This window comes from Molossus molossus, unplaced genomic scaffold (assembly GCF_014108415.1).
Source record: "Molossus molossus isolate mMolMol1 unplaced genomic scaffold, mMolMol1.p scaffold_m16_p_19, whole genome shotgun sequence".
In the NCBI taxonomy this organism is placed as follows: domain Eukaryota; kingdom Metazoa; phylum Chordata; class Mammalia; order Chiroptera; family Molossidae; genus Molossus; species Molossus molossus.
In genome coordinates, this window is record NW_023425354.1 from 1,927,673 (window position 1) to 1,940,999 (window position 13,327).

The window sequence follows — 13,327 nt, forward strand, 5'->3', positions numbered from 1 at the left end:
GTGGGAGGGCAGTGGTCACCGGCACCAGATTCTCAGACAACAGAAGGAACGGGCCAGGCGGAGGGCGGTTCAGCGCCCGGGTGGGTGCTGCAGGAGGCGCGGGTACTTAGTTAGGGAAGCGCAGGGTGAGTTGGCACAACTGGTTGTGTTGGCAGCACAACGCCATCGCCTCCGGGGTCCTCTCTGCAGGGCAGGGGCCCGTCCGAGGCCGGGAGGGGGCGCGCCCCGCGGGTCAGGCGGCCCGGCCCCTGTGCGGCGGACGTCGGAGGACCGGTGTCCGCTCCCCCAGGCGTGGCCTCTGTCTCCACACTCGACTCCGTAGGCGGTTAAAAGCGGGCCACCGAATCGGAGCCGTTTCCAGGTTTCCCGAGGAGACACGTGCAGCGCGGGCTGCCGTCGGGCATCAGCGGCACCGACAGGCAGCGCGTTTCCCACGCTGTGCCCGGCGCCCTCCGCCCGCCTACAGGCGAGAGGACGTGCGTAGGTTCTCGTTCGAGGCAGGGCCGCCTGGGGACCCCACCCGGAGCAGGGCCGCCCTGGCCCCGCCGGAGCGGAGGCCCCGCTAAAGCAGCGACGGCGCCTCACCACGAATCGCCGGCTCCAACCACACGGAACTTCGGAGCCGCGCTGCCTCCGCGGCTTTTATAGGGCTGAGCGAGGTCCCGCCCCTCGCGAGATCCTGCGAGAGTTCACGTCTCGCAAGAGCACTAGCAGCACCGCCCCTTTTCCTGCAGCCAGCTCCCGGTCCTCTTCCACGTGACGAGGAGCTCCCCGCCCCTCCCCAGGCACGGCCCCGACGCACGCTCGTACGCACGCACGCAGGCGCGCGCGGTGACGTCCTTCCTGTCGGCGGCGGCTGCGCGGGGCCCCGCTTCCGCTTTCGCTGCGGCGCGCGCTCCGCTTTCAGCCGACGCGGGATCATGGCGGCCACCACCACGATGGCGAATTCGGGCTCGGCGCGCAAGCGGCTGCTCAAAGAGGAAGACATGACCAAAGTGGAGTTCGAGACGAGCGAGGAGGTGGACGTGACCCCGACGTTCGACACCATGGGCCTGCGGGAGGACCTGCTTCGCGGCATCTATGCCTACGGTGGGTGGGCGCGGGCCCGGGGCGCGGGCGAGGGGGGCGCGGGGCGGGAGCCAGTGGACGCGAGCCGGGGGGAGGGCGGGGCCCGGAGCCCCCCCCGCCGGGCCGGACGCCGGGGCCCGGAGCCCAGGCCGCGCGTGGCGACCCCCGCCCCCAGCGCGCCGTCATCACTCCGCGCCCGGGGTCGGCGTGCTGTCCTCGGCGCAGCGCTACTCCCGGCCCGTCGAGGCCGCGCGGCCCTGCGGGCACCTCGGAGCGCCCCGTTCCACGGACCGCTGCCCCGCATCCCCCGGCGTGAGGCTGCGGCGCTGCCCAGGCGCCTGGGGGTCCCCCGAGAGCCAGATGCGCCCGTGCCCTGGGGGAGCTTCGGGGGCGTCTGCGAGCGGGTAGCCTGCAGCCAGGGTTGTTCCAGGCGGTGGTAGTGGCTGTGAAGATCGGGACGCGGGGTGATTGAATCGAGAGTGCCTGGGGGAGGAGAGACAGCCAGTAAGTAAGGGGGCTCCCAGGAGCGGTGACATCGGAGCTGAGAGCTGGGTCAGGAAGCCCGTTAGGAGAAGGCTGGGGAAACCGGGCAGAGGGAGCAGCAGGTGCATCCCGGAGCAGAAGGACGCCTCCTGTCCCTGGAGCCCAGGGGTAAGTGTGGGGAGGGAGGCGGAGCCAGCGTTGTGCTGTGAGGTGGACAAGGGATTGAGCGCAGTGCGAAGCCATTGAAGGGTTTTAAACTGGATAGTGACAGCCAGGTTTGCAGTTACAGAGGGCGTCCTGGCTGGCGGTGGACCTGGGGCGAGGTGAGGCAGGAGAGGAAGCAGGGTTGAGTTAGGAGGCCTTTGCACTGGAGAGGTGATGGTGTGGTGGTGGAGGCGGGGTGCTGCTACCAGGGTTCGCTGGTGGGTCGGTGTGAGCAGCAGAGGGGAGAGGACCAGTGTGACTCCTGGCTGTTGTTACAACCACCCAGGTGATAGTGCGTTAACTTAGGTGAGGAGCACTTGAGGGAGGCAAAATCAGGTCTCTGTTGTGGATGTGGTGAGCTTGAGGGGCCTGTGAGCCATCCCACTGGCGATGTTCAGAGGCAGTTGTCTAAGTTGGAGCTGGGAAGATGTGGGGTTGGGGATGCAGATGGGAGTGATCTGCGTCTGTGCCTAAGGCCTGGGACTGGGACGTCTTTTACCCAGCAGTCCTTGATACCAGAACAGTTCAGACAGAGCAGAGATGTTGCTGAGGGGGTGAGAGGTAAAGAGTCATTGTGGCCTGTCCTGGCAGGGAAGCCGACAGCCCAGCCTGCCTCTTGGTACCCAGGACATCCTGCCCTAAAACACTTTTCAGTTTCCCATCCCTGTGCTCGGCCATCAAGAGGGCTTTAAACCATTTGCTACATTTGCTTTGTGCTAGGTGGAAATTTGTACTACATTTTAAAAGACTACCGAAAATAATTAAAATATAGTTTTGTACATGAAGTTTTGTTTGTTTACTTAGAAAATATTTGTAGTCCATCAGAGTGGCCCATCCAGTGGTGATTTAGACAGCTGGTTGAGAGGGATGGGGTGCCAGTCATGGAGCTGCATCCCAGCAGACGCAGGACACCATGCAGTACCGCCCAGCAGTGGGCTGGGGACGTGTGACTGCAGCACTGATGGGTTGGATTTCCTTCTCATTGAAAAAGCAGTGGGGAAAAAGGCAATGTACGTTATTGTGTAGTCAAACAGTAACAGAACGGGAGTGAAAAGTGAGCCTCCCCCACCCGTTCACTAGGAGTTCCACTGCTAACGTTTTGCTTGTTTTAAACCTCTCTGGGCCTGTATATTCTGCAAGGATGTTCCTTTTATGGAGATTTTGTCTGTACAAATAAGATCCCATGTTAGCACGAAAACCTGCTTCAGCCAATTCATTCAGCAGCTGTGTCATGAGAGCTTAGTATGCTGGACATTGGTATGGGTGGTTGGGGGGGGGGGTGGAGGTGGAGGGAGCCCATGATGTCTGGTTGTGAACACGCTGGCCTAGTGGTCAGAGCTAATCCTTTCTGTTTTCATTTATAGGATTTGAAAAACCATCTGCAATCCAGCAACGAGCTATCAAGCAGATAATTAAAGGGAGAGATGTCATCGCACAGTAAGTCTGCTCCCTGGGACAGGGGTCACGTGACAGTTGTAAAGCAAGTCCACTGGACCCTAGAACAACACGTGCTCGAACCGCGTGGGTCCACTTATTCCTGGATCTTTTTCAAGAAATACAGTGAATGTGTTCTCCTTAACATTTGCTTAATAACATTGTCTTTTCTGCAGCTTTGTTGTGAGAATGTAGTATGTACCATCTGAAACAAGTTACTTGCGATGGTTTGCGTTGTTGGTGAGACTTATGGTCAGCAGTGGGCTGTTAGCGGTTAAGTTTAGGGGAAGCTGAAAGTTGTGTGTGGATTTTTTTTTTTTTTTATCCTCACCCGAGGACATTTTTTTGATATTTTGTTCAGATAGAGTGGGAGGGAGAGAGAGAGAGAAACATCGACGTGAAAGGGACACATCGAGTGGTTGCCACCCTCACAACCCAACCAGGGCCAGGGACAAACTGCAACCGAGGTACGTGCCCTTAGCGGGAACCGAACCCGGGTCTCTCTGGACCACAGGCCGACGCTCTAACCGCTGAGCCAAACTGGCCAGGGCTGTGTGTGGATTTTTAAAAAAAAATTTTTTCCCTTCACCCAAGGTAGATGGAAGGAGAGAGAGAGAGAGAGAGAGAGAGAGAGAGAGAGAGAGAAAGAAACATCAACATGAAAGAGAGACATGAATTGGCTGTCTCTCGCATGGCCCGAGGTACATGCTCTTCGCCAGAATTGAATCCATGACTCTTTGCTCCACGGGCCATGCTCTAACCACTGAGCAAACCAGCAGGGCATGTGTGTGGATTTTTGACTGCGGGAAATTGGCATCCCTAATGCCCGTGTTGTTGAAGGGTCAGCTGCATAAACGTTTTGGGGTGACTGTTTTCTGTTTTCATATGCTCATTACCGACTGTTTCCTCGACTTTAGCCCCAGGGCGTTTATTTGTGTGTGTTTTTGTGTTCTCTATTATAGAAAACTTTCGTTTTTTTTAGCCAGCTTTATTAGCTATCTGTTGGTATGTGAAATTGTATGTCATACTTTCTAAATAGCTTTATTCCCGATTTACCTAATTTTTAAAGCCTTATTTCCAAAAACACTGGAGGACAGTTTCAGTCGAGACCATACTGTGTAAAGGGAATGCCACCTGTTGGGGTCAGATTCTGCAGCTCCATGAGCCTGGTGCAGAAGCCATAGCTACTGTCCCGTCACTGGGAGTTACAGTGTGGCATCAAGCCTGTGTCCCGCCCCCTCGCCGTGAAGGTGTTGTTGGTCTGTTTGAGCGGTGGCGGCATCAGCTTGGGAGAAGCTGTCTGGTGCTCCCACCCCTCAGAGCAGGGCTGTGGCAGGGTCTGTGAGCAAGGACGGTGGCCTGTGGCCCACGGTTCCAAGTCCCACTTACCTGTGTTTTCTCCACTAGGTCTCAGTCTGGCACGGGCAAAACGGCCACCTTCAGTATCTCCGTCCTCCAGTGTCTGGACATTCAGGTGATTCGCTGCGCTGTGTTCTCCTGGGAGATGCTCCTTTTCCTCTGTACCTGCAGTATTAGAAGTGCAGTGTTTACGTTTCTAGTTGTACTGACTCAGAACGTTAAAGAGAATCTGAAATACACGTTAGTATCTGAGCCAATACCCTGTCATAAGTTCCACTGTATTTAGATGTAGAGATTTTTTTTTTAATCCTCACCTGAGGGCATTTTTCTATTTTTGTTCAGACAGAGTGGGAGGGAGAGAGAGAGAGAAACATCGACGTGAAAGGGACACATCGAGTGGTTGCTACCCGCACGACCCAACCAGGGACGGGGACAGACTGCAACCGAGGTACGTGCCCTTAGTGGGAACCGAACCCGGGTCTCTCTGGACCGCAGACCGACGCTCTAACCGCTGAGCCAAACTGGCCAGGGCTAGATGGAGAGATTCTTTAAACCAGTGGGAATTCTTGTCTGCGAACAGCAACGCTCAACAGCACACCTGTTCCTCTGGATTGTGGTCTCGGAACATTAGGATTTGTTCACCTGTTAGAAAGCAGATGTGCAGTTAACTTGAGATAATACTCCAAACAGATCTGAGTCTGAGTGAGCGTGGTCCACCTTGAGAATACTGAAGAGTCTGTTTCCTGCCCATGTTTTCCTGCCAGGTCCGTGAAACCCAGGCTTTGATCTTGGCCCCCACGAGAGAGCTGGCTGTGCAGATCCAGAAGGTGAGACATCTCCGGTGCTGGCGCCACGCCTGCAGCTCCTGGCGCGGCAGCCAGGGTCCAGTCCCGTTTCTCTGTCCCTCAGACTGCCCCTGTCGTCACAGTGCCATAAATCATATGCTATGTGAATTATTGGTTTGTGTTAAGTCATTTTTAGTGTAGCTTTTGTGATTCCAATAGTTTCTGATAGTCTTAGAACAGTAATGTCTTTCAACACCAAAATTCCATTTTAATAAAAATAGAACTGTTTTACGTTTATTGTGAACAGTACGGAAGGCTATACATTAACATGCTAATGTTGTTTCTGGGTGCATGGGGGTATGAATTTCATACATTTACTGACTTTTTATAACGTGTATTGCATTTATTGTAACAAACCATTAAAGCCAACTTGCTGTCTGGTGTGGAAAGCTCTCACAGGGAGAGTGGGGGCGAGAGTTGGGCTCTGTTCATGGTGTAGGCGATGGCATAGATGATGCTTCGGCACCGTGGAGTAGAAATGCCTGTGTCCCCCCAGGGTCTGCTGGCTCTGGGAGATTACATGAACGTGCAGTGCCACGCTTGCATCGGGGGCACCAACGTCGGGGAGGACATCCGGAAGCTGGACTATGGGCAGCACGTGGTGGCCGGCACGCCTGGGCGTGTGTTTGGTGAGCACTCTGTGGCACACCTGCATGAGGGGCCCGCTCAGCACACGCGTCTGTGCTCGGGTCGCTGGTAGGAAGTGGAGGGGTCGCTGGAGTGGTGAGCCCTTTCCTCCAAGCGGGATGTCTCATTCCTTCTCAATCTGCCTTCATAGACATGATTCGTCGCAGGAGTCTGAGGACACGTGCTATCAAGATGCTGGTTTTGGACGAGGCTGACGAGATGCTGAATAAAGGTGTGTGTGTAACAAAGGAATTGACTTTCTGCCTGTGTGTGATTCTGAACGTTCACAGTGCAGGATGGGGGTGCTCTCAGGGGTAGTGTGTCCGTGGGGGACAGGTGTGCCTCGGGCCTTGGGGACATAAAACGTGCGCTGGGGTCGTAAGGCTGATCACAGCCGGCAAGGCAGCCTGCCATGCTGAACAGACGCGCTGCTTTCTGTGTCTGTTCAGACGGGCGATGGACACGTGAGCTGCGCTGAAGCCATAGACACGCCTGGGGTGGGTGGGGGGTCAGTGGCGTGTCAGTGAGCAGGTGCGGGGCAGAGGGCATCTGCGGCCCAGACGCTCCCTGACCCACTTAGCCGTCGCTTGACTGGCTTGTAGGTCTGTTTCATGCAACCTGTGCTGTATTCAATAACATAAATTATCTGCCTGTTTAATTGGGAGGTTTTCTTATTGAGGTATAATTGATGTAGAACATGAGTTTAGGGTGTGCACCATAATGATTTCATATCCGTGGGAGGTAGATTGTTAATTGGGAGATTTCTTGGTAAAAATCCAGATCTCTGGGTTCTGTTAAAACGTGGCCCCTCTGGCCACCGTGGGCGCACGTGGATGCGCGTGCTCACAGCAGCAGCTGGGACTGAGTGGAGAGCCGCGTGCCGGCATCCGAGGTGTGCGGCTCGGCTGGGTGTCTGTGGCTAGGACTGATCCCAGAGTACAGCGCGGGGGGCGGGGAGAGGAGAGGGCATGTGTGGTTTCTGCCGCGAAGAATTGTAGGCCTTCGAGTGGCAGCTCTGCCTGCAATTAAACACGAGCAACTTCTGTGTCAGAATGCACAGCCTTATATTATAGCTCACCGTGTCGTGTCCCTCGCCCCAGGTTTCAAAGAACAGATTTACGACGTGTACAGGTACTTGCCCCCGGCCACGCAGGTGGTGCTCATCAGTGCCACGCTGCCTCACGAAATCCTGGAGATGACCAACAAGTTTATGACGGACCCCATCCGGATCTTGGTGAAGCGGTGAGCACGCCCTGCTGCTCCGTGGTACTGAACAGGCAGCGCGGGCTGTGTTGGGTCATAGAACATGCGATCCTGATTTTCTTTTTGGAGAAGCCAGCTTGTAATGTGGGTAACGGTTTGTCTCGGTCCTCCAGTGACGAGTTGACTCTGGAAGGCATCAAGCAGTTTTTCGTGGCGGTGGAAAGGGAAGAGTGGAAGTTCGACACCCTGTGCGACCTCTACGACACGCTGACCATCACGCAGGCCGTCATCTTCTGCAACACCAAGAGGAAGGTGCGCCCCGGCTCCGCGCCCTGTGGGGAGAGCACGCCCGTCCTCGGGGCCCTGCCTCAGGCTGTGGGACGTGGGCCCTGGGACAGCCGCTCACCGCGCTCTTTCTAATCCTCACCTGCGGATATGTTTCCATTTATTTCCCGCTGTGGGTGGGGGCATCCATGGTAGAGAGAGACATCGATTGGTTGCCTCCAGCATGACCCCGACCAGGGCCGGGCCCGAACCTTTTGCATGGAAGCCACATGGATGAGCTGTGACCAGAGCGTGTTCAGTGAGACGTACCAGCTGGTGGTGCCAGGCCCAGACTGAAGGCTCGGGTGCTGGTTTCAGGTGGCCCGGGTGGTGGCGAGCTCCCCGGTGAACGCATGGAAGGGTTCTGCCCTCTGCTCGCTGGGCGGAGTTCAGCCTGCCCCCCGTCACGGCTAGAGGGGGGGTCAGAGCACTTGTGAGGGGTCACCGGGCTGCGAACAACCGCGATGACTTCCAAATACCACCTCTGCTTTGTGTACGAGCTTACGGAGCATCTGCCGATTTGTTTGGCAGGTTGACTGGCTGACAGAGAAAATGAGAGAAGCCAACTTCACAGTGTCGTCGATGCACGGGGACATGCCACAGAAGGAGCGGGAGTCCATCATGAAGGAGTTCCGGTCCGGTGCCAGGTGGGGGGCACTGCGCCCAGCCCGCTCAGCGGCCCTTCTCTGTGTGGCCCTGTGCTCGTGGCGGGTTAGGCTGGGGGGGGGACAAGCCCTCGCAAGGAAAGCCGATGCTCACGTAGAAGGCGTTTCTCTGCGTCCACGTGGGGTTTTCCGTGTGTGTGTGTGTGTACTTGGTTTTTAGCTTTGTTCCATTGTGGTCAGAACACGCTCTGGGACTGCATTCCCGTGATGGGCTCACAGCGCTCTGGGGCCCAGCATGGTCCTTCTACACCTGTGCACGCAAGCAGGCTGGTACTGTGGGTGGTTGGCAGTGTCCTGCGCATGCTCATGTGGTTCCAGCTGCCGATTGTCTTTCAAGTCACCTGCCTCCTTACCTGTTGGCTCTGCCCTTGCGTTTCGGGAGTGCTGTAGATGAGGTTACGCCCGAGGCTTTGTCAGGTCTTGTCGTGTCCTGAGACTGCGGGCTAATCAGTTGCTGGGGGGGTTGACTTGGTCAGGAACGTTTGTCTCTGTTAGAGGTGCCCGTGTCTTCAGTACACTTTGCTTGCTCAGCCACGCCGGCTCTGCTTCGCTGGTGTCCACCTGGTGCGTCCTCAGCCTCTGCCTGTCCGCGCCTTAGCCTTGGGTGTGTGCCCCGCAGGGGTGCAGCTGGTTCGGCTGTGCCCTCCTTATATCCTCCAGGGATCGCTGTCTTTTCATTGGAGCATGTAGGCCAGTCTCGTTTAATGTCAAGGTCGCTCTCTGTTGTTTTAAGTTGACTGTCTTGTTAGTGCATCTTACTGAATCTTTTCTGTGGTTCCATTTTCTTTATATCAGGCTTGTAAAGATCGTTTTCCCCACTCACTTCGAATAATGTGTTTCTTTATATTACGTGGCAGCTGCTCAGCAGAGCGTGACACCAGCATCTACTGGTACTTCTCCTCCCTGGTGGTGCAGGGAGCTGGGAGCCAGCTGCGGTGACCCCCAGGCTTCTGTGGTGTGTGTTCATTATGCAGCCTTCAAACCCCCCAGTTTCCTTGCTTTATGTAACAAAACCCACTGACATTTAGACACATACTTGCTACAGCTGTTACCTTTTCCTTTTATCTCTGAACTCTGGCAAGGGTGAACTTTTTCTGCCCCAAGGGTTCCATTTTTGCATTTGGTTTGAGTCTGCAGGGGCAGTGGGCCTGTTTCGGTCTGTATGGAAATGTCACCGTCATCTGGATAAATATCACCGTCTCTGCTGTGTCCGCAGAGCTAGAGTTCTGGGTGGAGCATCATTTCCTCTCCACTGTGTGGGGTCGTCCTCAGAGCCTCTGCTCCTGGTGGGAGTCAGCGGCCAGCCCGGGGCTGCGCCTGAGGCACAGTGGTTTTGCCGCACTGCTCTCGAGTTGGCGTGGTTTCCAGCAGTGGTGACGCTGACGTGTGGCTGTGGCTGGCCCTGTGCGGCGTGGCTCTCCGTGTCCCTTAGGCAAGGCCGCCCTCCCTCCCTCTGCTTGTGTGGCGGTGACCTCGGGTTCTGTGAACTTCTCTCCTGTCTGTTCTCTCAGTACTTGAGCGTATCTAGACCACTAGTGTTCAATCGAAATACACTTCACAGACATCCGTAATACTTGCAACAATAAAGGTAAATTTTAAAAAAGAAGAGAGAGACAGTTCACACCACGTGTTAGTTTCATGTTTTCTGGTGGCCACGTCCCAGTGAGGAAGAGAAGCAGGTGGAGTGGGCTTTGAGAGGTTCCATTGATCCCAGCAGCGTAGCATTTCCGTGTGATGGGAAGTAGATATTGGTGAGATTTTCTTTGCTGCTTTTTTTGGTACCAAGTATTCAAAGTCCAGTGTGATTCTTACAGAACATCTCCTTTCAGTCCAGTTCCTTGGGGGCCTCAGTGGGCAGGGCGCTGGTGTCCCCTGTGGGACACGCAGCCTGGCGCGGCAGGCTGTCCTGGCTCAGGGACGATGGGGGCTGCACTTCAGACGCGCCCCCTCCCTGAGGCTGCCCAGACCGTGCGGAAGGCCAGTGCTTCCCGCCAGGCTGCGGGCGCGGCCCAGGGCAGCCGCACGTGGTGTCGTGGAAGATGTCTGGGCCTTCTCAGGTGGCGCACGCGGCCCGAGGCCCCACGTCAGCCGCGGGACCTGATAGGTTTTGGACCTTCATGACTAAGGTGATGCCCTCATGTCCTCTTCTTTCCGCAGCCGAGTGCTCATTTCTACAGACGTCTGGGCCAGGGGCTTGGACGTCCCGCAGGTGTCCCTCATCATCAACTACGACCTGCCCAACAACAGAGAGCTGTACATACACAGGTAGGGTGTGGGCGCCCCCTGGCGGGCCTGCCGGACCCCTCCCGCTGGCTCGCCGAGTAACCGTGCTCTGTTCCCAAGGATCGGCCGCTCGGGCCGCTACGGCAGGAAGGGCGTGGCCATCAACTTCGTGAAGAACGACGACATCCGCATCCTGCGGGACATCGAGCAGTACTACTCCACGCAGATCGACGAGATGCCCATGAACGGTGCGCCGCGGGGCGGCCTGGGGCTCTGGGGGTCTGGGGCCCTGGCCACGTTCCCTTCTCACTTGTCGGTGTTTTCTCCGCTTGCAGTTGCCGATCTGATCTGAGGAGTCTGCCGCGCCGAGGATGAATGGGGCTGCTCTTGCCCCCGCGGGACTGTTCGGGGACGGTCTCTGTTGAAGGGGTTGTTCGTGCTCTCGTGGCCACCAGGACACGCCAGGGTCCTGCTGTCTTTCTTACCCATGTGTAAATACAGCTTTGCTCTCGTCTTTTTCATTAAACATTCAGAACTCTGCCCGCGAGCTCGTTTCCGTCCCTGGGGTCCGCCAGCTGCGCGTGGGCTGCGGCCCGGCCGAGCGCTCGTGTGGGGGTGGGCTCCCCCCGCACCGCCGGGACGGCCATGGGCAGGTTGGGACCTGGATTTGCGTAGTTTCTGGCAGGAATTTCCTCCGTGAATTCCCTTCCCGGGGGTTACGGGGTCCCAGATGCAGTGAGTTCAGGGTGGCGCTGGCAGTGGTGGAGCGAGGGAGCCGCGTGCCCGCTGCCCGGTCTCGTTCCCGGGGCGGGGGCTCTGGGCTCTGGGCGCACTGAGCGCAGTCGCGGTGGAGGCACGCGTGGCGGGGGCATCGCCAGGACGGGGCAAGGGAGGAGGGGGGCTGAGAGGCTGGACTCTCCGTGGGGGAAAGGCCTCGGCCAGAATGGGGAAGGCCTGCGAGTGTTCGGCCTCGCTGGCGATCGAGAGACGGTGTGGCCGTGGAGGCTCAGCCACGTCGCCCTGACCGCCAGCAGGGGACACGGGGAGGGCTTTGCGGACAGCAGCCTGCCGGGGCAGCGTCTTTCTGTCCCGCCGTCGGCCCTGCACAGGATGGGGGTCAGGAGGTCCTCCGCTTTCAGCTGACTTATCGTACTTCTAGAAACATCATTCCTTGGGTATAAAACTACGTGTTCATTAGAGGAAAATTCATAAAACAGAAAAATAGTCATGAAAATCACCTGCTGTGCAGGGGAACAGCTCTGCCAGGGCACCCTGTGACCTTGCTTGTCTTCAAGGTCACACAAGCAAGGGCCCTGTGGTCCTCGGAGCACAAGTGCTCGGGCTGTGGAGACGAACACTGACCTACTCGGAGGCAGGACCACAGAAGCTCAGTCGGCGGCAGGCGCCCAGGCCCCAGCCCGGGTGTGACGTGTGCGCCACTGAAGGTGGGGGATCGTCCAAGGTGCGGGACACAGGACTGGGGTGTGAACCCCCGAGAAGCCAGTAGGAAAGCAACACCGCGAACACGGGACAAAAGGAACCCCAAAGAACACTTCCTCAGAAAGAGCTGGTGAGAGAGACCCAGAAACAGCCAGACGGTGGGTTCAGAATAACCGCCTGTCATCACCTCCGCTGTCGACGGCCACCTTCAGACAAGAGCGCGCGACCCACGCGGCAGGAGGCCTGCAAGAAGACGTCCGTGAGACCGTGGGAAGAAATCAACCCCAGTGCCAATTGTTTGAAAAGATCAGCGGTCGACACGTTTTGAGAGAGGCTGACCAAGGGAAAAACAGACCCAGATTACCAGTCAGGACAGAGGCTGTTAGCTGACCTCAGAGTAAACGGGATCCCGGTAGGATGTGCGGACACCTGGACACTGAGGTAGGTGGCGGGATAAAACCCCCAGTAGAAACCCCAGGAAGTCAAAGGCCGAAGCTAAAGCAAGACATTCCGGAGTGGAGCAAAAGTGGGGTTGTAGTTCGCAGGGAAAATATGCAGTCAGTAATGATAACAGGAGAATACACTGTACTTAGCACTGCAGCCCACTTGGCCCACCCTGTAAACAGGCAGTTAAGATTCAAGTGAAGAGAGGGACAGCCCCTGCAGCACCACCCTGACCAGCGTGGCCCCGGAGCAGCCGTGTGGGCAGGGGACAACCTTCAGGGACGACCACCAGCCGGCAGAGGCTGGTGAAGTTATCAAAACGACGTGAATCAACATCTGGGCATGTACCAGCTTCAGAACAGGAGACCCCGGAGCATGAGCAGCACGAGAAATGGGCCTGTCGGTTACGGTCCGAGCCCAGGTCCCCCTCACTCCCACCAGGCGTCCCCGGGTTCGGGCCGGCAGTGCGGGAAGGCGAGGAAAGAGGTAGAAGGCAGGGAGGTGGCGGTCGGCCACGTCGGCGTCCGAACTTGTACCCCCACATGAGCAATAGCATTAGAACAGGAAACTTGAGCCCTGGCCATTTGGCTCAATGGTTAGAGTGTCGGCCCGAGGACCAATGAGTCGCGGGTTTGATTCCGGTGAAGGGCATGCAACTCGGTTACGGTTCGGTCCTCGGCCCTGGTCGGGGTTGTGCGAGAGGCAGCCGGTTGATGTGTCTCTCACATCCATGTTTCTCTCCCCACCCCCAGCTCCCTCTCTATCTGAAGATAAATGAAAATAAATACACGCGCACACACACACACACTATTTTGCCCTGGCCAGTTTGGCTCAGTGGTAGAGCGTCGGCCTGCAGACCAAAGAGTCTCAGGTTTGATTCCAGTCAAGGGCTTGTACCTTGGTTGCAGTTCATCCCCGGCCCCGGTCAGGGTCATGACCAGGCGGTGGGAGGCAGCCAGTCGATGTGTCCCTCTCACATCGATGTTTCTCTCCCTCCCTTTCTCTCTA

The 13,327-nt window shown here is 57.0% G+C and overlaps 1 protein-coding gene across 1 annotated transcript; it reads left to right on the top strand.

Moving 5' to 3' along the window:
* Nucleotides 1–874: 874 nt before the first annotated feature.
* Nucleotides 875–10,972, top strand: EIF4A3 (eukaryotic translation initiation factor 4A3). Its single transcript, XM_036269388.1, has 12 exons — nucleotides 875–1,089; nucleotides 3,120–3,192; nucleotides 4,597–4,663; nucleotides 5,313–5,375; nucleotides 5,890–6,022; nucleotides 6,172–6,252; nucleotides 7,121–7,262; nucleotides 7,397–7,535; nucleotides 8,079–8,194; nucleotides 10,370–10,477; nucleotides 10,556–10,683; nucleotides 10,771–10,972. Exons 1-12 carry the CDS (start codon nucleotides 921–923, stop codon nucleotides 10,785–10,787), a joined length of 1,236 nt encoding a protein of 411 aa, XP_036125281.1. The 5' UTR covers nucleotides 875–920; the 3' UTR covers nucleotides 10,788–10,972.
* Nucleotides 10,973–13,327: the final 2,355 nt, after the last annotated feature.

Excerpts from the sequence above, each read along its gene's own strand:
- EIF4A3 (XM_036269388.1), top strand. The coding sequence starts at position 921 with ATGGCGGCCACCACCACGATGGCGAATTCGGGCTCGGCGCGCAAGCGG. Across the intron at positions 8,195-10,369 it reads GAGTTCCGGTCCGGTGCCAG|CCGAGTGCTCATTTCTACAG; the intron begins GTGGGGGGCACT and ends TTCTTTCCGCAG. Across the intron at positions 10,478-10,555 it reads AGAGAGCTGTACATACACAG|GATCGGCCGCTCGGGCCGCT; the intron begins GTAGGGTGTGGG and ends TCTGTTCCCAAG.